The following is a 23,585-nucleotide window of genomic DNA, read 5'->3' as shown; positions in this document are numbered from 1 at the left end:
ACCATGGATGAGTTATCTGGTTTGATGGCATGCATGATTTATTATTTCCAGCTACACACAGGCCATTTTGTATCTAAACATTTATAATTACATTCAACTTCCCATCAAAATTGTCTTCAAGCCAACTATGCAGTGCTATACCCCAGAACAGTCAAAAGATCCAAAGAAGTCACCTATGAAATCTAAAATCTTGTCTTTTTTAAGATAAGCCACATAAGAATGAAACTAGAGTCATAAGCTTCCGTTTTCTTACGTTTACCACCTCAAATACCAATGCTGCCTATATTAATTCCATTTTCCTTTCTCTTTGTTACTGAAAATTATTTACTAAAATATTTAGTGTAAGAATACAGGGCAACCTGGCTCCTTTGCCATCACAGCTTTTCTAGATCTTTAATTGTAAAATACAACACAAATATGTTTTAAACTTGTTTAAACAAGCACAGCAAAACCGTAACTTTAAGGAGAGGTTAATGAGAAGCAGCTTCAGCTGAGTTTCCCTTCAGTTGTTACCCATGTGGCGTGCAGGCAAAGAGCAATCTGATTTGGAAAAATCAGTTGAAGAAGGATGAGTTCCTGCTTCAGGATCCTCAAGACACTGAAATAGGCTACAAAACTATTGAAAAAAAAAAAAAACAACCACCTTCAAAGTGTTTCAAGAAGTTCTGACAGGCTTGGAAGGAAAATAGAAAACTTTAAAGTGTTTCTTCTAACCCATTTTGGTTTATAGAATCAATGACTGCCTGGATCTCATTTTAGGAACGCTGTTGCTTTGAACATTTAAAGTAAAAATTAATTTCTCTTGCTTATCAAAATTTGTAATAAAATAATAGATTCCCTGTGACACCTTTGATTCTTAAGCATCATCAATTCTTATCTCCGAAAGCATCTCTCACGTTTAAAACGCTCCAAATACAGTAACATTGTAAGAGAGAAAAAGACAAAACTAACTAAAAAAGCATCCACAAACAACAAAAATCCCCAAACTAACCCAAAAAATCACACAAAAACCATCAAAATAAACAAACATGAAATCTCACAACAAAACCCAACAAAGTATGCCCCATCTTTACAAAATAATTCTAGAATAAACTCAAGCTACACTGAATCAATCTTGACGACAGTTCCAAATCATTTAAAATAACTCTGCATCTTACAAAACATTCATGCCACAGTTAGTATGTTAGCCAGCTTTTTCAGCAAGTACAAATAGTTTTAATATGGATCCAAACTCACAAACTTTTAAAATGGTTAAAGGAGAATGACATCATTTAATGCTGGTTTCCACCAGCGTTGTAAAAAACAATAGAATACAGCAACCAGTAAAACATCAGTGATCAAGTGAAGTTAGAGAATGGTTGATAACCATTTGGCATAGGGGTAATACCTAAGATATTAATGTTATGTCCAAACACCTCTGTCAGAAGCCATGCTTTGCAATGGTTGATAGATCAAACCAAGGCTCTTACCACTATTTCAAGCACGCATGTGGCACAGTAAGAAGAGCTTCATCCTCATGTCATTATTCTTTCAGTACTACAGGCAAGCCCTCCCATGTGAACGTTTTGTACTTGGTATGTACATAAATAACTGAATATGGCACCTCCAGTGAATTTTATATTCAAGCATATATTAAAGTACTCCTATTAATGAAAGTAGGCCTTTCCAAAAAAACCCAAAAAATACCTGACAGTTAGTCATATTTCATCCAAGGAGCTCTTTTCTGACCTACTGCAATTCCTTCATTTAAGAAAAAAAAAGAGAGCATTACTGACAAGACTACAGAATGTAGTTTACTACTTGCCATGTTCATGCTGTGAGCAGTTTCACACCTTGGAAAGAACAGCATAAATTCATTCACAGCACCACGTTTGTAAGTAACTACCATCACATGCACACTCTGTCAGTCTAGCTGGTAATTTCAGAATGAAATACCACAAACAAAGCACTTTTCTTCTTTTAAGCACTTCCTACTTAACAAGTATTTTGACCTAGGAGAAAAGAAGCAAGACTTCGAAAGACCATTATTTCTCATTCTTGAATGTCACAGTTGAAAAAGTTGTTTTAAAGGTAAAACAATATATAACCTTTCTTCTTCTTTCACCTCACACCGAACACAATGCTTGATGAAAAGATGACAGAATAAAGACTTATATCCCTATATATCATCAGAACAATAAAGCAGCAAACAAAGGTTATCACTCTCCACTGCCACATACTCTCCCTCTACTCTTAATGGATTTTGGGTGAACTTAAAGGAATTATCTCTAATAGTAACCAATCAAACTGATCTTGATATCCACGAAGCCTTTGCAGTTAATACAAAATTAACCTGAAGACAAGGAATAGTTTCATGCACACAGGGGACCAGGAACACAACAATGGCTCCAGGGTTGACTGAAGCTCCCAAAAAGGTAAAAAATCCTTTCTACTGCTGTTTAGTATGAACTGTGACACCACATAAAAGATACATTCCTTTGTTGGTCACAAATTGAATTAAACATAACCTCCTCTTTCCCAGACATCACATTTAACCAGCTGTAGCACACTATTCCCATTCAGCATTCTTCTTTACACAAGATCATCTTCCCAAAATTTCTGTCACCACTCTGTGAGGGTAAAATTGAAAACACTGCCTATGCTGACATACATCTGAAACAGTCTATTCTATTTCATTCTGCTTCAGAAATATGATTGGAAATGAAAAGTAACATAATCATGTGATCATGAATGTTGCAAGCTTTAGTTTTGCAACAGTAAATAATCCCTATCCAAAAAAAAAAAGAACAAATTTAAATGTATAATCTAACTAACATGTTAAAACTGCAATCAGCAGTAATTCTTTTCTGTAGAAAACAGACATGACATCAAGGTGCTCCCAGACTGAAGAATTCAATCCCACATACATGTAACACAAATTCTGAGATATCTAAGCTGAGACAGCAAAGGTGTTTGTCACGTATGCTATTATGATTTGTCAACAAGTTAAATTTACTAGGGCTAAAAACCAAAGTGAGTTTTAACTGAAACACTCAGTACTTTGTCTCAATTGCTATTAACACCATTAAGAAAAAAATTATTTACTAGTTATAATCTCTTTGAAGGGGGCCTACAAGAAAGCTGGTGAGGGACTTTTTAGGGTATCAGGTAGTGACAGGACTAGGGGGAATGGATCCAAGCTAGAGGAGGAGGGTAGAATTAGATTAGGAAGAAGTTCTTCACCATGAGGATGGTAAGACACCAGCTTGCCCAAGGAAGTGGTGGAAGGCCCATCCCTGGATGTTTTTAAGGCCAGGCTGGATGTGGCTCTGGGCAGCCTGATCTAGTGGAAAGTATCCCTGCCCATGTCAGGAAGGTTTGAACTAGATGATCCTTGAGGTCCCTTCCAAGGCTGATGATTCTGTGTGCTCCAGGACTAAAAGCACAACCATGTGGACTTTGCCTAAATCAGAAAACAGCATCAGCACCACTGTGATCTTGGTTGGAAGGAGGTGAAATGCCTCCCTTGGCACCCTGTGGAGTTAGCAAATCTTCCCCAAAAAATTGAACTGAAAACCAATTTCAGAAACTGATGTCATCAGAATCATTCATCAAAGTTGACAAAGAGAGCAATCAAGCATGTGGGAAGCAGCAGGACTTGGTTCTTCCACCAGTCAAATGGTGATCCAGCACACAATGCCCAAATACAGATTCAGTATATGTTCCTGTATGTCAGGTACCTTTTTCAAATTTTCTTTCAAAGAGAAGAGACACCTTGGCAAAACGATGAACTAAACTTCACAGCCAAAACCCTGAGCACTGGAAATAAGCAAAACTGTTCATTCACTTTCCACAGAAAACATTGAAACTTGGAACACCCAAATTCAACACACAGAGTCCACCCTGAGCATTTCAGCAGTCAGGTTACAAAGCTATTTTAACAGAAGAAGCATATCCAAAACATCCACTAAGCCTGAAGAAGTATGATGACAGATACAAACCAAGTTTTTGGTTTTGTTTTTTTCTCTTCCAAGCTAAAGGAAAGAAAGAATCAAAAATTGAAGCAGCATGTACAGCTTCCCAGTAAAGACTTCTCTCAGGACAAAACCAGAGGAAAATAGTTCATGTTAAAAGAATGGACACTTTATATAAAACCATAAATCTGTTTGTGGTAGACACGAGGTTTTTGTCATGGCTTTGTGAAATACACATAGATCCAAGCCAGAGGAAAACAAGTTCAAATTTGACCTTATTTTTATAGCCTGGCTGCTGTAGATGGGATACATGCTTGTATTCATAGCTAGATATTTTACAAGAAGCATATTATTTGTAAGTGGCTATAGCTCTTCAGTGATTCCTAACATATTCTCTGATGAATTTCATGTATTATCATTGAAGAGTTTCTTCACGTTGCACATATATTTCTGTGTTCTTTAAATCAGGAGTTCTATGTCACTGAGGCTAAGGACTCCAGTATCCAAGTTATCTTGTTTACACAACAAAACACAAACCTTTCTCTTTCCCTGTAGAAAGTGGTTACCCCCCACTAACTTCTTCCTGATACACATAACACCTACTGTGCAACAGAAAAGGTATTCAATATTCATGACACTCATTAAAACAGCAAACCCTGTGATAAATCATTTTCCTTGTAAAACTATAGCCACTGGGCAGCAGACTGCCCAGCAATCCAGCAAAGCAAACAAACCCTACGTGGCATGAGACACTGTCACAAAAGGGAAGACTCACACACATAGCTACCAAACTTTGCTAAGGAATATTATTTTTATCAGAACAAAATCAGCTGTTGGGAGAAACAATCCACATACAACACTCACGTTGACTCTATTAACATCATGCAGTCAGAATTTACTGTTCTGGATAAGAAGAAAAATTTAGGAAAACAAGACACAGTGGGGGAAAAAAAAAAAACACAGTTCAGGAATCAAGTTTTAGTTCCAGTTTGGTCATCAGCTGTTGATGACCTGAGGGAAGGTGTCTCACCATGTGTCCCAGACTGAATTTTAAAACAGATTTAAAACTGCTTGGTAGTTTTACAGCACTCCCAACCACACTGAGAAGTGACATATTTTCCTGTGAAACAGTTAACTATCTTCACCAGAAGAAGGCACTGTTAAATACATAAATAAAACCTTACCTTCTCCAGGATTGACTGCAGATGGTAGAGTGGACCAATCTAGGGTCCACTTGGGGCATGGATGAGGAGAAAACTTTGCTTCAATACCATTTTCCTATAAGAATGGGGAGTAAAAAAAATGAAATTAAGACATCCTTTACCTCATCCTTTACCCACTGAAGTTGGTAACAATACTCCCATTGACTCTAATAATGGCATCAGATCACATTGTGCAACACTGCCAACTAAAATGAAACCAACCAGGCAGTTGACTCTACATTATTATGTGGAATGCAAATTATGTATTTCTCTCATTTTCTCAAGAAAGTTCTGTTAATGTTCTTCAGGAAATACTGTCAGCATCTAGGCAATAAATATTGAGAGTTATGAAACATCATGGAGAGTTTTCTTTAACAAAATTCATTAGAGTTCCCAGAAATTCAAAGCTCTAATCAAATAGCAAAAAGTAGAAGGTATACAATAATGAAGCCAAAGATATAAGCAGTGGTTTTTTGTCATCCCTTATATAAGTACTTTTTAAAGAGGAATTGTCCTGAAGGGCCAGAAGCCTCAAAAATGCTCTGAATCAGACAATGGGGCAGGAGCCAGGAGGTCTGATTTTTTCAGGAGATTGCCCACATTGCCCAGGCTTGTCTGAACATGCCCTGGGGTCCAAGTGGGCCAGGTGTGTGTGCCTTTGGCCACATTTGGAGTAAACTGATTCTATAGGTTAAAGTATCAGGTTTTTATCTTTTAAACTTTGTTGTCACTGGTCCTCATTGTCTCAGGAAATCTATAAATAGTAGCTCAAAGAGCCAGTGCCTTGTCTGAGCTCTGGGAGAAGTCACAAGCCTTGCTTGCCTTGCAACTTGGAATCCGAGCTGCGCTTCAGTTTACCCAGAAAAACTGCAAGGCCCCTTGCTGAAAAGCGCTGTAAAGCCCAGGAGCAGACAGACATGTTTTGCCGGGCCAAGAGACGAACCCCAGAGGAGTTGAGACCCCAGGACAGTTTCGTTTTATTGGAAGAAGCAACAAAAACCGCTGAGAGGATTGCAGCGGAAGAACCTCTCCAAAGCAGGCAAAGCTGTGAAGCCAACAAGCCCTGCAAGCCTCGGCAGCAACCTCTTTGCTACAAAGCTTTCAGATATAAAGCTTTTGGAGATAAAGCCTGTATGTGCTACAGCACAAAGCTGAAGAAGCCAACAGAAAGTGCAACTGTATCCCTGCAGCTTTCACCTGTTCAAAGCCATTTTGGTTTTGTTTAAATCCCGGCGCACGCAGCGCGGTACCACGGTCTGTGGATTATAAACGTTACAACTGAACGTACTGGACTAAAGTGATTTGCAGTGAGTAATTGAGAAATTTGGTTTTTACAAGCATCTGTTAACAGGTCTGTTGCCCTAGAGAGTTCTAGAGTTTCCCCCCTGCCCCTTTGTGGGCAAAGCTGGCCGGCTGCCGATATCCTTCTCTTTTTGTCTTTACAGTTTAAATTACCATTTGTTGTTGCTGGATTTTTACTGATATTGTTTGAATTGCTACATGTTCCTGCTGGTGAGGTATCTGTTCCACAACAGAGTATTTTGAACCACTAAATGGATTTTACTAATATTTTCTGCAGGATTTTTTTATTAATAAAGTCATTAATATTTTTATTATGCTTTCTGCCTATTAAATATTAATAACCACCACACAATTGTAACAGGAATACAATATTGAGATTCAAACAAAAAGTGACTTTGATTATTCAGAACTTTCCAGCAGTCCTACCTTTGCTCAATTCCTGAACTGGTCCAACATGATGATAGTAAAATCACACCTGCGTCAATGCCTATTACAAGAGGGATATGGACGTGCTGGAACGTGCCCAGAGAAGGGCCACGAGGATGATCAGAGGGCTGGAGCACCTCTCCTATGAGGACAGACTGAAAGAGTTGGGGACGTTCAGTCTGGAGAAGAGAAGGCTCTGAGGTGACCTAATTGTGGCCTTCCAGTATCTGAAGGGGGCCTACAAGAAGGCTGGGGAGGGACTTCTCAGGATATCAGGAAGTGATAGGACTAGGGGGAACGGAATGAAGCTGGAGGTGGGGAGATTCAGGCTGGACGTGAGGAGGAAGTTCTTCATCATGAGAGCAGTGAAGCCCTGGAATGGGTTGTCCAGGGAGGTGGATGAGGTCCTGTCCCTGGAGGCGTTTAAGACCAGGCTGGATGAGGCTCTGGCCAGCCTGATCTAGTGTGGGGTGTCCCTGCCCATGGCAGGGGGGTTGGAACTAGATGATCCTTGTGGTCCCTTCCAACCCTGACTATAATATCAGATGGAACACTGGCAAAAGACTGTTCAAGGCTGTCAGACTTAGCTTCTGCACTTCTAGGGAATTTGGAATTTTACCTATTCCAAATCAAGCAGATTATTACTATTAAAAACACCTCATTTAAAAGCTTACATTACCATTAACTTAGTCATAGTTGGCCTTGGACCACCTATAAAGTGACTGTCTTGGTTCTCCTCTTCCAATTCATCAGAAACTGAACAATAGTCTTGTGGCTGTTCCTCTGGAGCAGACATCACCTCTGGAAGCTGGAGAAGCTCCATATTGCACTTGGCAGCAGCTCTTTTTACTCCAGGTACTTCCTGAACTCTTTGATACCAACTGGATATCAGGGGCAAATTCACCAGATTTTTGCCTTGTTTTCTGCTGGAAGCCTAGGGAAAAAAAAAATAAATGGAAAGGTTACTTCTTACCATAAATTTCTTCCTACAAGCCTCAAAAAGGCATAAGCTCATGAAGTGAGCTTGGTTCCATGCCAAGCATGCTTACTCAAAGCATGGGAAATACAAAAAACTAGCTAGCTAAGAGCTCATGAGGGCCTGCAGGTGGAATTGCCAGCTGGTCATTCAGATTTTATCTGAAATTCCCACTTGCTTAACAGAATGCCAAGTTTACACCAACCAATTTTAATCATGATTTCAGTCAGTAATAGGAAAACACAATTTACATAATATTCTTGATTATCTGCTGCTTCATAACAAGGGAATGATTTCTTTTTGTTCCTAATCACAGAAAAAAAGGGGGAAAAAAATAAATAACTTGCAACAAATACTGAGCTCGAGGCAAGACATCACAGTACCTGAATGCTGCTCTTCCTCACAGACACCCTGCACCCCTTTAAAGCTCAGCCACTGACAGCCGGGTTTTGCTGGCAACTGCAAGCCAGAGGCATGTGAGGTCCCTGAGCTGTAGTGAAGTCTTTGCACCATCTCTGTGACTTTTACCTACACCAAATCCAAACCTCTTTTTGTTTAGAATTATATGATGACGAGATGAAGTGGCCTTCAATAGAAATTAGAATTGTAAGTGTAGAAAAGAAAGAAAAAAACAAAAGACATTAAGTAAGAATACAGTGCAAGTATTACCAAAAAAAGATATCCAAATCACATTTTTAGATGAAGACCAGCTAATTTTATAAAGGATGCATTTGGTCTTAACTAACTATTGTCCAGGTAACCAAATGTTTTAGAGCAGTGAAGATCAGCCTCTTACAGGGGAGGTGGCGAAGTCACCATTCTTAGAGACACTCAAAAATCTGACTGGACACAACCCCAGGTAACCAGCTCCAGGTAACCCTGCTCTGAGTAGAGGGATTAGACAAGCTGATCTCCAGATGTGCCCTCCAACCTCAACTATTCTGTGATGCTGTGCCTGCTTTAAGCAGAAAATTAAAGATCGTGATTGCAGGAGAAGGCAGAAATGGCCATGCAAAAATGGTGCTCCTGCACATACCTATCCTGGAAGCAGAAACTGATAAAGAACACTTGAAATGACAAAATTTCAAGCAGCTTTCTTGCATGCTATGGTTGTAATGCTCCTTAGCATAATCACAAGTCATGAGTAATTGCAAAAGGAGGATAACTGTGTGATTTCAGTATCTAATTCAACATCCTACTAGTAACACAAGCATAAATACATTAATTTAGTTAAAGAAGGAAGTTATTTTGGAAAGCAATTCTAGGAGGCAGTGTTACACTTGATAGCAAGTGTTCTAAATTGCAATTTTAAACATGACTACTGGCTTCTCCCAGATGGAGACCAGAGCTTCTTATTCTATTAATTTTGAACAGTTTCAACTAATAGAAAGCCTAAGAAAGCAAACTTCAGAAAGATTACAGAAATGGAATAAGGTAATGAAATACAACTCAGCTTCCTTAGCTTACTTTTGGTAATTACAATTACAATCAGTTAGTCAGGTCCCCTTGTGTGTACTGTATACTTCCCAGACATACCCACTGAAGACTTCATTATTATTCACACCCTTAAAGCAAAGTGGAAGTGGAACTGTAATGATTTTTTGCAAACACATCCCAGAAAGTCCAGTTGTAACTGGTAAATAATGTTTTATTACAGAATTAAATTCTGGTGCTTCCATCTATGAAGAATGGTTTCAACCCACTGCCTGCAAGAAGCTTTCAGACCCAACTTACTCCATTTTACTGATAACTGTAGGGATCAAGATAGAGAAAATGATCATCCATCAGAGAACAAAAAGAGGGCAACATAATCCCAGAGCTTTTATAATTTAGGTTTAAAAAGGAAACTGAAAGCCATTTTTTAGGAAAATCCTTGGTACAAGCTAACAGATCATACAGTATATGGTCTGTAAGTTGCAAACCACCAGGCCTTAAGGGTCACATAGGAAAAGCAAATAGATACAGCAATCTCAGCTGTGTCTCCAAATGTACCACAAGACACAAAATAGCCCTACCCTCAGAAGGAAATGCTGTATATACCCACTATAGAGTGTCCATACTACTTTGCTACCAGAGTGGTTTTCCTCATAGTGCTGTGAAAATCTCTTGATGTGAAGAAAAAGACAAGAATTAAGACAACTGAAAACCACTCATTGGTGTTTGCCCAGCATTGGGAACATGCTAGGTTGACTGCAGAGGAGAAGAGGCAGCAAAGGCATCTTTGAATGGAGCACGCTCCTGGCGTTTCCAAACGCACAACCCAAAAGAAAACCGTTCAGCTCCCCTAAAGGAAAGTGTGAACTTTCTCTCAGTATGCTATTGGACCTTACAGGTAACATGTCTACTGGAAAAATAAATTAAGTGGTCCCAGTGTCACAAGACTGAAAGGATAACAACAACTTTCCAGTTATAAACTTCACTCAAACAGCTTCCAGCAACCTAACCTTTCACAGGGAGCAGCTCCTTTCACTGCAGTGAACAAAAGACTGTAGTAATATGGCAGTGGTGTTTGATCACCCAAAGGCACTACAAGCACAGCTTCCAGGCCAAGATGTTACCAGGCAAAGACATTTATTACATTACACAGCAAGGTTCTATACTCTTTTAGGAAGCATGTGTGTCACATCTGAATTGGTTATTTTCTACTGGCACGCATGCAATTGAAGCATACAATAGGTTAAAATAACAAAAACTTTTCAACACATCCAACCAAATTCTGCCAAGTCTCTCTCTCAGTTACAAGATGTTTACATTCTTTTCTAAGTCAAAGATTAAACATAACCTTCCCTAACTGAAGAAAGAAAAGGGGAAATGTAGGGGAAGATTTGCCCTTTCTCTCAGTTACGGATAAGGTGTGCACTCCTAAATCAAGGGCAAAACATAGCTGTTCCAAAGCTATCTGAAAACAACCCTTCTCCTACAAAGGACCTCCCATTAACACTGGAGAAGAGTTTAATAGCAGCAGTCCTATAAATGACAAAACCACACATCACTAAAGTTTCAGGGGATGAAGCGCACCCCAAGGAAGTTGGCTGCCTAGACACAACCCTATTTCTGAATGGGGTCACAGTGACCAGACCTTGCTTGAAGAACACAAACTAAGTTTTGTAAAAACAAAACTCTGCAGAAGAATAAAAGGGTTGCTGATAAGTAGTTGTTATGCTGTCTCCTAGGCACCCTTCTTTCTTTAGAGATGTGCAATGGAACCGGTTTATTTTGTTGGAGGGCTTGATAAAAAGCTGGGTTTCCTCCCAGGCAAATCAATCATTCCTAGGAACTAGAAGGAAACAGCAGAGATTAACACTAATTAACCTATTATGTGGAGAAAACTGAAGCAGAAGTCACAGCACACTGCATTTTAAAAATACTGGTGGACAAAACAAGAAGAAAATAGTATTTTTAAATGAATCTCAAGAAATTACATACCAGTAGCATGAACAAATGAGCTTTTCCTAGCCAGTGAGTGTTTCCCTAGTCAATTCCAGAGTACCTCTTCAGCTCTAGTAGGAGCACAGCAAGCCAATGATGAACATCCGTAGTTTGCATCTCTAGAAAGCCACCATAGTTCCTGAACCTTTCCACCTCCCTACAAGGCATTGTTCATTTTTGAGAAGGTACTTGTTCTCTTTTAGGCTTATCTATCCACGTCAGGATAAAGTCACATAAATTTGTAAGTCTTTGCTGAGAAGAGTTCCAATTCAGATAATAGCCAGATAGTACAAACATAACAAACTGAGTAGGAATTCATTTTGCTTTGCCCTCCAGTACACTGAAGCCAAAGTTAAAATTGGTTCATGCTTACCTACTTTTTCCTACCCATATTACAATACAAATCTCTCGTGAGAGACATCCCTTCCAGTATTTTAAGATTATTATACCCTTCTCAACCCTCCCTCCTTTTTAAATTTGCAATTTATGATGGAATCAAAATTCCAAATCACAAGAACTTCCTCACAGATAAACTGGTCTCATTTAGTAAATACCCATCGAGTCACATATGAATCTAGCACACTAAATTCAAGCAAGAAAATCCATTCATGCTTACCTATTTCTGCTTTACTCACACTAGAATGCACTTTAAGTGTCCATTGTAAGTATTTTCATAGTGGAATTTTCTAGGCAACTTGCTGACAAATTATTTCAGCAGAGTATTTTAGCAGTTTGAATACTGTTTACTAAGTATTGATATGCTATACGTTTAAGAGTGATCACACAATCACAGAATGTTAGGGGTTGGAGGGGACTTCCAGAGATCATCAGGTCCAACTTCCCTGGCAACGCAGCATCACCTGGGGCTGGCCAGACAGGAGGCTCCACAAACTCTCTGGGCAGCCTGTTCCAGTGATTTTGCCTATCTCCCTTTTTTTTTTTGTACAAAACCAAAGACAAATCCTCTGTTTAAGGTTCAGTTCGTATTGCAAATGCCATGACACATTTCAAATGAACACATTTTACAGTTTTCCAGTTCTTAGGAAAAAAAATACATACATGCTACTTAATATTTGCAGAGTTTGTTGTCTTACCAAGAACTGATGGATGCAAGGCAAAAGCACTACATCTGCCAAGGTAAAATAAAGCCCTTCTGCAAAAATGTGGTCCAAAGGTGGAAGGTCAGAGGTTTTTGTTCTCCTGATGTGAGAGGCCTCCCTGTTGCCTACATCTGATCTTTCCTGCACAAGTAGCTTGGAGAAAGCTATGCTCAGTTCCAAACTTGGGAGTGGATGTTCCTGCATTTCCACTGCTTTTCCTTCCTCTGTTGCTTCTTTACCAACGGCAGACATTGTAGACTTGGCACCTGCCTTCTGTTGTTGAAGTTTCTGCCTTCGAATTTTGTCATCATTATGTACTCGGACAGGTTCTCCAAGCTTCTTTTCAAGTTGTAAAATATCAGGAGGAATAGTAAGACATTGCTCAGGAGATGCCTTCAAAAAGCCTTCAACAGCCAGAGGTATGCTGATCTCACAAAGTCTGGTCCACTGGCTAACCTGTCAGACAAATTTGTGTAATTAATGTTTATACAGAAGGAAAAACAAAATCCAGGATACCATTTTTTGCCCACTTTAAGCAAAGTTTTGAATATATGCCCTGATAATCTCAGAAACTCACATTTTGTGTTACTTTTGCAACAGCAGACTCAGGAAGCTAAATCTTCTATATGGAACAGAATGAGCAGTTATCCAGTATAGCATATTTTTATTCCCTATTATTTTCATAAGATTAGGGTGGCTGCATAACTCATGAAAAGCAATGCTGTTAGCTATACATACACACACACACATATATATATGTATGTGCCATCTTTACCAAGTGCTGGTAATAAAACCACATGACACCAAGCAGTTTTTGAGTGTATTTATTATATAGAAATGCCTCATGTTAGTAATTTTTTCTTAGCAATCAATATAAAAAGAAAAATTAAGTCTAACCAAACACCACCTGAAAAAGTTACTTGATTCTTATATTCTTGTCCTCTTGTTCTGTAAAAGGTTGTCTTTTCTTACTCAGTTTGCTCACTTTGCAGACATCTGAAATACTGAATCAAGTAGTTCCAAGAAGTGATTAGAACCAGAGGTTTATGTAGTATGTCACAGAATTTGTTTATGCTAGTGCTAAATGGACTAACACAAGGATATGCTTCCTCAGATCAGTTATTCACCAAGAGGGATGGACTGGGTTAGAGGCATAGCAATAAATAGCAACCATGGATGCAGTGATCATGAGAGAGTGGGGTTCAGACTCCTGAGAGGAGTGAGGAGAGTAAGTCTGGAGATGGATGAGCTGCCAGATGAATAAACCACTGTGCAACAAACAGGCTTAAATATCAACCCAGAGGGCAGCAAAGGGAGCTCTTTAGAGGGCTATGCTGAGGCCTGTTCTATTTAAGTACCTTAACCAATGACCTGGAGATGGAGATGGAATACAGTCAACATCAAGGATGACGGTGATTTGAGCAGGGCAGTCAAACTCCAATAAAGAGCTGCCACTCACAGGAGCCTGCACAGGCTAGAGAAAGGGCCAACAGGAATAAACATGAAACCCAATAAAACACCCTGCACCAAGGATGGACTAAACCCCTGTTATGGTACAGATGAGGGACTGGCTATCTGGCCAGTAGCAGCTCCGCTGGAAAGACCCTGGACATCCAGCTTATCCTGCTGAGCATAAACTAAACCTAAGCAAGCAGTGCACCTTTGAAGTGATGAAGGCTAACAGTATACGGTGTTCTTAAAATCAACACTTATTAATTGGGTATTTCTTACCTATTTTTAGAATCCTAATATTTTTGTGCTGTTAAAAAGTAGGGTCCTTAAATTTAGGGTTTTTTTTATATTTATGCCAAAATAGAAACATTTCTCCAATGATGAAATTTCATTTTCTAAGTAAATAAAGTTTCTTTCCAGAAGAACTTAGTTTACATCAATATTGAGAGTCTACTTCAGAGTATTTAACACTTAGAAAACCCCACCCTATAAAGGTATCTAAGACAAAGAGATTCACTCACTTCAGCACAGGCTTTTAAGCAGGTCTTCTTAAAGCCTAAGAGTTCCACAACATCTGTTTTAGATGGATCTGCCTCATATGTTTTCTGTATTATATGCCTTAAGACAACAGAAAGCCCAGCTCGGCAGAACTTGCCATCTTTCACAACAACAGCAGGTAAACAGCAGCTCTGCACAACTGCTGGAAGCTGATATCTGGAGATGAAATGGACCTCAAGATCACCAAGGACATTCATCACAGACTGATCATCCACATCTTCACCAGTTGGCACTAAGAAAACTTTGAATAATTTGCAGTCACAGTAGGATAGCAAAAACAGTGAAATAGATGTATGAAGAGGAAAGATGCCATCTCTGTACTGATGAGAAAAATCCAAATACAAATGCTCTTCAGCAAAGCTATCTTTCATCTTCCCCGAGCCGAAGTTCCTGAAATACAAATCAGAACACAACATCCATTAAATACAGAATTTAGAACCAAAAAAATGGTTTGAAACAGTGGTCCCTTCACCATTTGCTAAAACTGCTTTTAATGTGAGTTCACTATTAAAGACATCCTGCCTGAATAAATGGACTGCCGGTTCCATATATACACTGTCTCTTCACATCCAAAGCATTGATAGGGAAATGATTCATGCAATTGTTAACTTCTTTTAAACATGTTAATGTATTTCTGACATTAAATAAAACATTAACTTTTTTTTTTCATTTTAATTTTTTTTTTAGTATGCAAGCATCTTATAGAAAGGCTTTTTCCCCCCCATGGATAATCTCCCACAACATTAACCATATGCCACAGAAAAAAGTTCCTGAGTACATAGCTACATCAGTCAGCTTCCTAATGCACACATATGTCTTTCTGTAACTGTCAGAAAGCAATATATAGGGTATATAAGCCACAGACTTATGTATTAAAAACTAGTCTAGAGCCTGGCAAGATACTAATTGAAGGTCAGGAGGATACAGAAGAATGAAAAAAAAAAGCTTTCAAGAATACCACACTAATATCTCAAACACATAACTGCTTAAAACTGTTAAATACAACAGTAACACAACTGAAATCAGTCTTCTCATTATATTAAAAACTTAAATTGATTTTCCCCATGCTTGGTTGAAAATTACATTTCTTTCCAATTAAACTATTCCCTAACAATCTAATATAAAACAATGATGAAATATTTTTTTCTGCTTGATCACTCAGTAAGTTGTTCATTAACTTGTAATTCACAACTCCTACTGAGAAGCTGAGGACACTAGATGGCACTCTTAAAACAACCATTATAGGAGAAAGCTTTATTATAGCAAGAGAAAGAAATCAGAATGCTCTTAAGAAAGGCCAAAATCTCTCTATATGAAGCACAAGTGAAACAGCATCAGTCTTTCAAATAACTGTCTAGATTAATAAGGTGTCTGTACAGTTACATGAGTATGATGTAACTATTTTAAAAGAAAGGAAAAAAGGGTTTATTTGTCTACATCATTGGATTTGGGTTTGGGCTTTTTTTCATGTAGAGCTGTACATCAAATTTCCTATTTTCTATAAAACTATCACTGGACCAAATCAATTGTCCAAAAAGAGGCAGAGGAAGAATAAAACCAAGTCCACTTGATATTAACAATATAATAATGATTGTTATAGTATTTTTAAACCATTATGTGGCTTGGTCTCAGAACAACAGTGGCTCACCATAGCTGTTTTTCTGCAGTTAATACACCTGCCACACAAAGAACAGTACAATAAATAATGAAATACCTACTTCCCTAAAAGCTATTTTATTTGGATGAATCTTGACAGCATGTAAGTTGAGACAAAAATCAATATTCATAAGTATAAATTTGTGGAAGAAATTCTATAGTAAAGATATCATTGAGAAGCTGAGTCAAGAACAGTTAGTCTCACCTGCTAAACTCACAATTAGAATAGCATAGAATAGCCCAGAATAGCCCAGACCAGGTTGGAAGAGACCTTCAAGATCATCATGTCCAAGCCATCAACCAATCCAACCCACCTAAACAACTAAACCATGGCACCAAGCACCCCATCAAGTCTCCTCCTGAACACCTCCAATGATGGTGACTCCACCACCTCCCTGGGCAGCACATTCCAATGGGCAATCACTCTCTCTGTATAGAACGTCTTCCTAACATCCAGCCTAAACCTCCCCTGGTGCAGCCTGAGACTGTGTCCTCTTATTCTGGTGCTGGCTGCCTGGGAGAAGAGACCAATATCTGCCTGTCTACAACCTCCCTTCAGGTAGTTGTAGAGAGCAATAAGGTCACCCCTGAGTCTCCTCTTCTCCAGGCTAAGCAACCCCAGCTCCCTCAGCCTCTCCTCATAGGGCTTGTGTTCCAAACCCCTCACCAACTTTGTTGCCCTTCTCTGGACACATTCCAGCAAGTCAACATCTTTCCTAAACTGAGGGGCCCAGAACTGGACACAGTATATCCTCAACTACAGCACTTCCTTCAATATTAAATAGTAGCCTCACATACATTTGGCTGTTTTTATTTTGCATGGGAACCTGTAGAGCATACAACCCTGTCTTTCCCTGGCCACTTCAGACACACAGACACATTCACCTTACAAATCACTTCACCACTGAGGTTTTTTCTTCTGATTCACCTTACTGGAGATGAGTAGATTTTTTGGTCATTTTTGGCCATCATGATGTATGCAGCTACTAAATATCCTGGTAAATTCTAAAGAGCTTTCTATTTCCAAACTACATTATTCTGTAGTTTCCAACTTTCTTACAATTTTTTCCAAATCCATCACTCAGGGCTGCACAAGAGAAACATTAACCTTTTCACCACACAGGAATTCTTCATAAGTACACTGGTCCTTGACCATTTTCATCCAGAGCTGCAGCTCTGAAGCTCTGTTTCCCCACAGAGCACAATACCTTTAGACTAAAAACAAAAATTAAATACTTAAAAGATGCCTAAACAGAGGTACTTAGTCATGCTACTGATTAAATGTCCTTCTCTGAAAACTGGTAGATGAAAGGGTGGACATTAACAATGTCAATTGTCCTCCAATACACTGAACAAAATTACTTCTATCCAGCAGCAATGAGTAATAGATAGCAACTATCAGTCAGTCCTAGAGACAATAACTGATCGCAAAGAATTGTACTTGTTGGTTACTGGTCTGCTCTGTATTCAACCTAGTAAATGCCACAACTGACATTATCCAGTTAGTCCACCTGTGACCTTGAAATTTGTCTGGCCAAATTCAACTCCTCTTAGCTTCAGGTCTACAGCTATCACATATGCAAGTCAAGCAAACCAGGTAAACGAAGATGAGGATCTTGCTGAGGCAGAAGAGGTAGATGTTACCCAGAGCTACCCACTCCATCCTCTTAAACAAGAGCCAGAAAATGGGAGTATGCATGTAGAACACTTCATTTAATCCACAGTATTTTAACTTTGAGTCACTTCTCTGAAGCATTTTAGGATTCTGGATTTTGCACTGAAGCAAAGGCACATTCAGGAAAGGTCTGTTCTTCTAAATGCCTCGAAGAGAACCTCCAGGAGACAGCTGGTCTTGAGAGTGATTAATCAATTCTGCAAAACAAGTTTTTGCAAAGATACACAGCAATTTACCACTACTCATCTGCAACATGGTGAGCTATGCCAATGAGACTGAATTATTTTTCTGAACCTAAATGCACCTCTACAAAGACAGAAAGAACAGTGACAGTCACAATATACCTACACAGCAGTGCTGCGCTCATTCTAAACAATCAGAACAGTCTGCAGAATTGATTGAGAACAAATTATTCTGGGGAAGTGAAGATGGAAGGTCCAAGACTTTTCTTCCCTCTCAGCCAGAGCAGCAAATTAATGTCATTCAGCATGGAGCTGCAGCAACTGCAGGTGACACAGAACTCTGTAAATTACTTGTTTTGACAGTGGCTCAGACCTAGGTATTGTTAACTGGTCTTGGTACACTGGATCAGTATAGTATCCTGTAGTTCCAGGACTTCTCCACAGTCAGTTCAGACTCCAATTTGGTTCTTCCTTATATTCTCCTTCCTCAGGTAAAGCCACCTAACATAGGCTTGGTTAGTACTCAAAATAAGCTTAGAATCATAGAATCAATAAGGTTGGAAAAGACCTCAAAAGATCATCAAGTCCAACCTGTCACCCAAGACCTCATGACTACTAAACCAAGGCACCAAGTGCCACATCCAATCCCCTCTTGAACACCTCCAGGGACGGTGACTCCACCACCTCCTTGGGCAGCACATTCCAATGGCTAACAACTCTCTCTGTGAAGAGCTTTCTCCTCACCTTGAGCCTAAACTTCCCCTGGCGCAGTTTGAGACTCAGGCTGAAGGTTCAAACCACAGCTTCCTCAATCACAGTCACAGACACTGCAGCCAGGGACCATGGGACAGGGCCTAGGTTATCCATTTGGCCATTCTGGTTTGAACCTTGCCCTGTCACAGCCCTGCCAGCAGCACTCAGGGGCAGGGAGCAGCCAGCAGTGGGCAGCGGAGGGGCCGGGCGCTCTCACTTAGATAGCCTATGAGAGAGGTTCTCAGTTACTACCCAGGGCAGCACAAGTCACTGCACTCAGTGGCAAACAGATCTCCAGTAACCCTCCATGGAACTGTACATTTCAGCCCCAGGAAGCACAAAGAACCAGCAAACAGGTCTACAGAGTTAAACATAATGCTTAGTACAATTTGCAGTTTAGCTGCTCAAAGGTAGCTGTGTTAACCCCCAAATAAACCCAGAGTTTTCATCACTCATTAACCAGAATTTCAGGGCTCTTAGTGAAGCTGCAGTACCTGCTGCTGAATTTTCTGACATCTTTTAAAAAAAAAAAAAAAAAAGTAATTTCTACATTTTCTTCTAGCTGAATAGGCAGTTAGTTATTTTCAGTAAGTATTCCAATGGCTAGATTCTCCCTTAGCTAGATTTTATGCACATAGTGCTCATTCATAAAACATGCATTAGCTGCACATTTTTGTGTTTGTTTTTAAAGTACTCATGAGAAAAAAAAAAAAGAAACAGATTCTTGTATCAAGGAGGGGGGGCAGAAAAAGGGCTAAGATAAGGCAGGTGTTTCAGTCAGAGTCTCCCCATATAGAGCCAAAAAAGTGCAAGTACTCCTGGTACCTGACCTGAAGGTCTTTGCACTATACAATCCTCTTGGTTACCAATACAGTCCTAAACTCTTATCATATACTGTACTACTCTGTTCCTACCAAAATCCCTTTCTCTTCTCAAATTTGCAGTGCTACAACACTGAAATTGTTTTCTCAGAAACATGCTCCCTGTTCTGCTACTGAAATGGTCAATTTAGATTTGTTATTAAACTTACTGTGTGGAGTGGAAGAAATTCCATTCTTAATTGGTGTCCATTCAGGACAGTAAGAGTTTTTCATTTCTGCTGCTAACCTCAAGGGGTGAGAAGATGAACTTCACTCATTAGGAAAACAAAAGAAATGTTGCACTGTTCCTGTTTCCATCTTCACAGAATTGTCAGGGTTGGAAGGGACCTCAAGGGTCATCTAGTTCCAACCCCCCTGCCATGGACAGGGACACCTCACACTAGATCAGGTTGCTCAGAGACACATCCAGCCTGGCCTTAAAAACCTCCAGAGATGGGGCTTCTACCACCTCCCTGGGCAAACCATTCTAATGTCTCACCAACTTCATGGTTAAAGAATTTCTTCCTAACATCCAATCTGAATCTACCCATTTCTGTTTTTCTTCCCCCATTCTCCCCTAGTCCTGTAATTACCTGACACCCTAGAAGTCCCTCACCTGCCCCATTTCCCCTCCTTTTCCCCTCAAATTCCAGAGCACCTGAGCTTTGTTGGAGTCTCCTCCCACCCCAGGTATGGCCACTTGACCCTCCCTGCCCACTCCCCTTTTAATCCCCCCACAGGAAAAGCAGAAGCCCCAGGCTGAGCCCATCTGGGCTGAGGGATCCCCTTCTTATCACTGGTGAGTCCCCATGGTGCACACTGCATGACATGGTTGGGGACAAAGACTGGGGGGCCTGGTGGCCCCCTGGTTAGGTAGGAAGAGGGTTGATGGTCTCTCCAGTATCATAGAACTCTTAGGGTTGGAAGGGACCTCAAGAATCATCTAGTTCCAACCTCCCTCCCATGGGCAGGGATACCCAGGTTGCCCAGAGCCACATCCAGCCTAGTCTTAAAAAACTTCAAGAATGGGGCTTCCACCATCTCTTCTAGCTGTTTCTCCCCACCTTTGCTATGTCCAGTGTAGGTCCAGGGATATGTCTCCCTTACACTTGCCCAAATACTTGCATCTAAATTCCAAGGAAGCCCAAATATTAAATTATGCTTAAACTAATAAACTAATGCAGTCTTAAATATCCAACTAAGTATACTTAAGGCTTTTAACTATTGATGTAATGAAGGTTAAGATGCACTTGTTAATCTGCTTCAACTCACCTTTAATTCTTCACTTTATTTCACCCAATTGAATATATAAATTCAGATCCTCAGACAAGAACAGGTAAGCTTATAAGTGATATTTCTGTTGGTGAACAACAGTTAGGTGACTAAGTGCTCATGTTAAAATCAGCCACCAAGTGAACACCCTTAAGAGGGAAGCAGTAGAAGACATTTTTCAGAATTCCAAGGGTTTATACTTGGAAGTTCCTTTTTTACAGCTAGATTGGCTATAAATTGTTTCTAAACTAATTGTTACAGATCCACAGATTACATCAAGTTGGAAGGGACCCTAAAAAGTCATCTTGTCCAACCCCCCCTGCTGTCAACAGGGACACCTCCATCTAGATCAGGCTGCCCAGGGCCACGTCAAGTCTGATCTTGACTGTCTCCAGGGACAGGGCCTCAACCACATCCCTATGCAATTTGTTTCAGTATTTTACTATTCTCATTGTAAACAACTTCTTCCTTATGTCCAACCTAAATCTCCCCTGCTCGTTTAAAACCATTGCCCCTTGTTCTATCACTACAATCCCTTCTAAACAGTCTTTGCCCAGACTTCATGTGGATCCCCTTCAGATACAGCTCTAAGGTCTCTCCAAAGGCTCTTCTCAAGGCTGAACAGACTAAATGCTTTCATCTTGACATCACATGAGAAGTGCTCCAGCCCTCTGATCATCTTCATGGCCACCTTTTGGACCCACTCCCACAGGTCCATGTCCTACTGAGGTTGGGGGCCCCAGAAATCTGGACACAGTACTCCAGGTGAGATCTCCCCCGAGTACAGGGGCAGAATCACCTCCCTCAACCTGCTGGTCACACAGCTGGCAACATACAAGATTCTCAGTGAGCAAATGACTTTTCTTTCTGTCTCCCTTAAAAGTATCAAAAGCTTAAAGGTTTGGGGCTTTTTTGCCAAAACATAGCAACTGCAGTATTGTAAGAGAATTCCTCCTGCCATCTTGTCTCAAAGCACAGATATTTATAGTCTTGTTTCCTGTATAGTTTGTTTGTTTCTGAGGTAGTTGTTTCCCTGCACTATCTTGGCTCTGCAAGGTACATCTTCTTTGTGGATTTATGAACACCCTTTCCTTTGAAAGGCTTAACAGCCTACCTGGTTGCCCATTCTCACTGAAGTATTTTCATATAACTACTACCCTTCCATTAAACAGGATACAGTCATGAATCCCCTGGCAGCTTCAAAAGTAGCCACAGACATGCATAATGAAACAAAACACGAGCACAGAGCCACCAAAACCTACAAGACGTTACATGACACACAGTATTTTCCCCAGAACATTTTTCTCCCCTCAAATCAGACTAAATTCTGGGGGAAGAGGTGGGGGTTTTATTCTGTACTGGCCTTATTTACAGTAGCCACTGCTGAAAGAGGCAAAGGGAGAAGTAACAAACACCACACGATTTGCAATATAACTTAAATAATACTGTTTATCTTTGGGATATATTTAAAAAAAAAAAATCACTTTGGCTATTTAGAAATAATAATAAACACTAAGTATACTTTTCACTAACTGAACTATTTGTTACCATTTTCTTTTCCCTTTCAACATACACTAAACAACAGTTACATTAGTTTCACAAAAAATGTTGCTGTAAAAGAACAAGCGTTCCCCAGAAGAATTTAGAGGATTAAAAATAAGGATATAAGCATCCTTCTTCTTTTAGTTCCTGGCAAAGACCTCATGTATTTGTTGATTACTACATGGTAAAGCAGAACTTTTGTGGAACATACTAACATTGGAGAAAGGTTTAACCCAAGTAATTTACAAACATGGGTTTCCTCCAGGAAATACTGAGCTTGGTTGCACACTAATATTTGTGCTTTAAGGCAGGTAGCTTTGGAGGCTGGAATGACATTTGTACCTGGATGATGAATTTACTGATTGAGTTTAGAGCCACCACTGAAGCCTCAAATGAACGGAAAGAGAAGCATACCGGCTTTTCATCAAGTGCTTCAAGCCAGGCTACCAGGCAGGTTTATCAACGAAGTCAAAGTTGTCAATGGCTCAAAAAAAAGTAAGACCCAGGCTATGAAGAAGAGAAGCCAAACTTTAGAAAGACAGCACACTAAAACTCAAGTTACTGCAGAAACAAATTACGACTGATTTTAAATGCTTTTGAAGATCTACTCTGTTGAGGCCTTCACTCCAAGCTTCTCTCAGCAGTTTTTCAGCCCAGGAAAGTCAGACCCAGTGGCGACCGCTGCCACATTTTCTTATCCAAAATAACTTAGCCGTAAAACACCGAGTGTCAGATAAACGACACGAAAGCTGAATCTTTCCTGCTCTCGACTATTACTGGTCCTCATCGAGGAGCACCTCAGCAAGAAGCTTCCAGCCAAGCCTCCGTCACAGATACCTGTAGGCAAAGCGAGGCAGAAGTAGCCACCCCGGCTAGCAAATAGGGCGGGAAAGGAGCGGAAAGCTGGGACTGCCCAGGGCTGCGCGGAGGGCGCCTCGCCCGCGGAGGGCCCCTTGGGTTAACCCCTGAGCCGCCGCACACCCGCCGGCTGCTCTTAGGGAGATGCAGCTGCCGTCACCGCGCGGTAACCGCCGCAGAGACCCTGTCCCCTCCAGCAGCACCCGTCTCCACGCGCGCAAAACGAGCGCCAACTACCGCTTACCCACCCCTCCCGCAGCGACTGCCCGCCTCGCCTCGCCTCGCTTCCGCTGGTCTGCTCCCGACCCTGCCCCTTCCTGCGCCAGGCCCCGCTCAAGTCCGCACACTTCGTCCCGCCCACAGCATGGAACTGCTGTCTCAGAGTGCTG

The 23,585-nt window shown here is 40.4% G+C and overlaps 1 protein-coding gene across 2 annotated transcripts in view; it reads right to left on the bottom strand.

The window, feature by feature from the left end:
- The window catches only part of GSTCD (glutathione S-transferase C-terminal domain containing), a 62,239-nt gene extending 47,456 nt beyond the window's left edge, over positions 1 to 14,783 (bottom strand). For both annotated transcript variants that reach the window (XM_054180663.1, XM_054160892.1), the window contains exons 1-4: positions 14,362 to 14,783; positions 12,383 to 12,844; positions 7,563 to 7,817; positions 5,138 to 5,231 (exon numbers count right to left, since the gene is read on the bottom strand). In XM_054180663.1, the coding sequence (XP_054036638.1) occupies positions 5,138 to 5,231; positions 7,563 to 7,817; positions 12,383 to 12,844; positions 14,362 to 14,769 (1,219 nt within the window). In that variant the 5' untranslated portion in view covers positions 14,770 to 14,783. The remainder of the gene's footprint in view (positions 1 to 5,137; positions 5,232 to 7,562; positions 7,818 to 12,382; positions 12,845 to 14,361) is intronic.
- Between the last annotated feature and the right edge of the window lie 8,802 nt (positions 14,784 to 23,585).

Source organism: Dryobates pubescens, chromosome 1 (genome assembly GCF_014839835.1).
Source record: "Dryobates pubescens isolate bDryPub1 chromosome 1, bDryPub1.pri, whole genome shotgun sequence".
Classification (NCBI taxonomy): domain Eukaryota; kingdom Metazoa; phylum Chordata; class Aves; order Piciformes; family Picidae; genus Dryobates; species Dryobates pubescens.
The sequence above is the reverse complement of the archived record's forward strand: the minus strand, read 5'-3'. Positions and strand labels throughout refer to the sequence as shown.